This window comes from Galeopterus variegatus, unplaced genomic scaffold (genome assembly GCF_000696425.1).
Source record: "Galeopterus variegatus unplaced genomic scaffold, G_variegatus-3.0.2 Scaffold7508, whole genome shotgun sequence".
Taxonomy (NCBI): Eukaryota; Metazoa; Chordata; class Mammalia; order Dermoptera; family Cynocephalidae; genus Galeopterus; species Galeopterus variegatus.
In genome coordinates, this window is record NW_007733619.1 from 24,614 (window position 1) to 26,670 (window position 2,057).

The 2,057-nt window shown below is 38.0% G+C and overlaps 1 protein-coding gene across 1 annotated transcript in view; it reads right to left on the reverse strand.

Moving 5' to 3' along the window:
* Nucleotides 1-1,402: 1,402 nt before the first annotated feature.
* The window catches only part of SULT2A1 (sulfotransferase family, cytosolic, 2A, dehydroepiandrosterone (DHEA)-preferring, member 1), a 44,691-nt gene continuing 44,036 nt past the window's right edge, over nucleotides 1,403-2,057 (reverse strand). Inside the window, exon 6 of the mRNA XM_008592023.1 lies at nucleotides 1,403-1,515. Coding sequence (XP_008590245.1) covers nucleotides 1,403-1,515 — 113 coding nt within the window. The remainder of the gene's footprint in view (nucleotides 1,516-2,057) is intronic.

Sequence of the window (2,057 nt, forward strand, 5' to 3'; positions counted from 1 at the left end):
ATAAGTGAATGAAAAGAGATGCAACAAAGAAAACGCATTTTTAATGCATAAAACTGATAAGGATTAGTAACCAGTAACTATTAAAAATGTACTAAAAATATTAACTCGTTTTGCATATTACATAATAGCTAGATGAGAGGCTTTTGAATGTTTTTGCCACAAAGAAATGATAAATGTATGAGGTGAAGGATATTTTAGCTACCCTGATCTGATCATTATACAACATATATGTATTAAAATTTTAGTTTGGGGCCGGCCCGGTGGCGCACTAGAGAGTGCGCCACTTGGGAGCGCGACGGCGCTCCCTCTGAGGGTTCGGATCCCATGTGGAGACCGGTTCCCGCTCACTGGCTGAGCGCGGTGCGGGCACAGCACCGAGGGTTGTGATCCCGTTGCCGGTCCCCGGTACGGGCGCAACACTGAGGGTTGCGATCCCGTTACCGGTCAGTAAAAAAGACAAAAAAAAGGAAAAAAAGAAAAAAATTTTAGTTTGTACCTCATAATTATGTACAGCTACATGTCAATTAAGATAAATAAATAAAAATTAAAAATGTACCAAAGTTAAATGGCACAGCAGGAAAATGGGCAAATATATAAATATACAGTTGGTAGAAGAAGAATACCAAATATTTCTTAAACATTTAAAAAGTTGATGAAGCCACTAGTTATCTGGGAAATGCAAATTCGGACAAAAATGAGATATTTTATGCTCATAAAATTGCAAAATATAATCAAATGCCTGAAAATACTAATATTTGGAAGGAATTAGAGCAAGTGAAATTATTTTGCCTTGTGGATGGGAGTATAAATTGGTATGAAACTATTCAAGAAAAATGTGGTGACTCCTAATCAAGATAAAGATGAGTGAACTATCAAGTTCACTTCTAGATGGACATCCTGGAAAAACTCATCTTTGTTTAAATCCTGTCCACCAAAGTAGTGCTTTAAATAGGGGTAAATTTGTTGGGAAGAAACCCAAAGTCATTCCCAGGAGAACGGGTAACTAAGTTATGTCATAAGTCTCAATACTAAATACTAAACTAGTCTATGTTCATCAGCATGGATGATACCCAGATACAAAATGCTGAGTAGAAATGTAAGTCAATGAATGCATTACACTATATGCCATTTATACAAGTTTTAAAAGCCTCCATAAATAATGTTTATTGTCTACAGTCAAACACCACAGAGAATAAAATTAGGACAAAAAGAAATGACAAAGATTTGAGGTGATGAATACCCTGTTAATTTTTAACAAGCAAGTAGTCAAAGATGCAAAGATTTGATTGTTCAAGGCTCCAAAATGCAATAATGGTTTATATGCAATGATCTTCCGTCATGCACATGTGCCAGGTCAAGAGAAGAAATCAGTATCCATATAAGATTCAGAATTTTTTGAACATTATTGCCATGGGAACAGCTCTCGAGGAAGATCTGCCATCTTCTCCTGGAATATTTTATCAAAGACTTCAGCTTGGGCCACTGTCAAGACATTTTTCCAGTCCCCACAGATGCCTGGAAAACATGAAATAGAGACTCAGATCAGACCTAGACACAGATCTTAAGACCTTAACAATCTCTTCCTTGGTCTATTTCTACCATCTGCCTTGATATAGACATTGTGGCTAGTATAGCAAAATGACCAGTGATTCATTGGCGGGCTCTCATAGGGCCTGGCAGTCATACCCATTTACACTTTTACCTGCTTGGATACAATTTCCATCCTTCTCTTTCCCAACACATCCCATGTGCAATTCATCAACAGTAATGCTGGCTATGTCTCCTGATACATCCAGAATGTAGCCATTTCTCACCACCTGTATTTCTACCACCTTGGCCCAAGCCAACATCGTTTCTCACCTAGATTATTATAATAGACTTGTAGCTGGTCTCTCTGCTTTTTATTGCTCTCCTTTATAAGTTAATCTCAGTGTGGCTGCCATCTTGATCCCTTGAGAAGCTAAGCCAGATCAGGCCACTTCTTTTTTTTTTTTAATTTCCTTTTTTTTGTCTTTTTTCGTGTCCGGCAATGGATCGCAACCCTCAGTGTCGCGCCC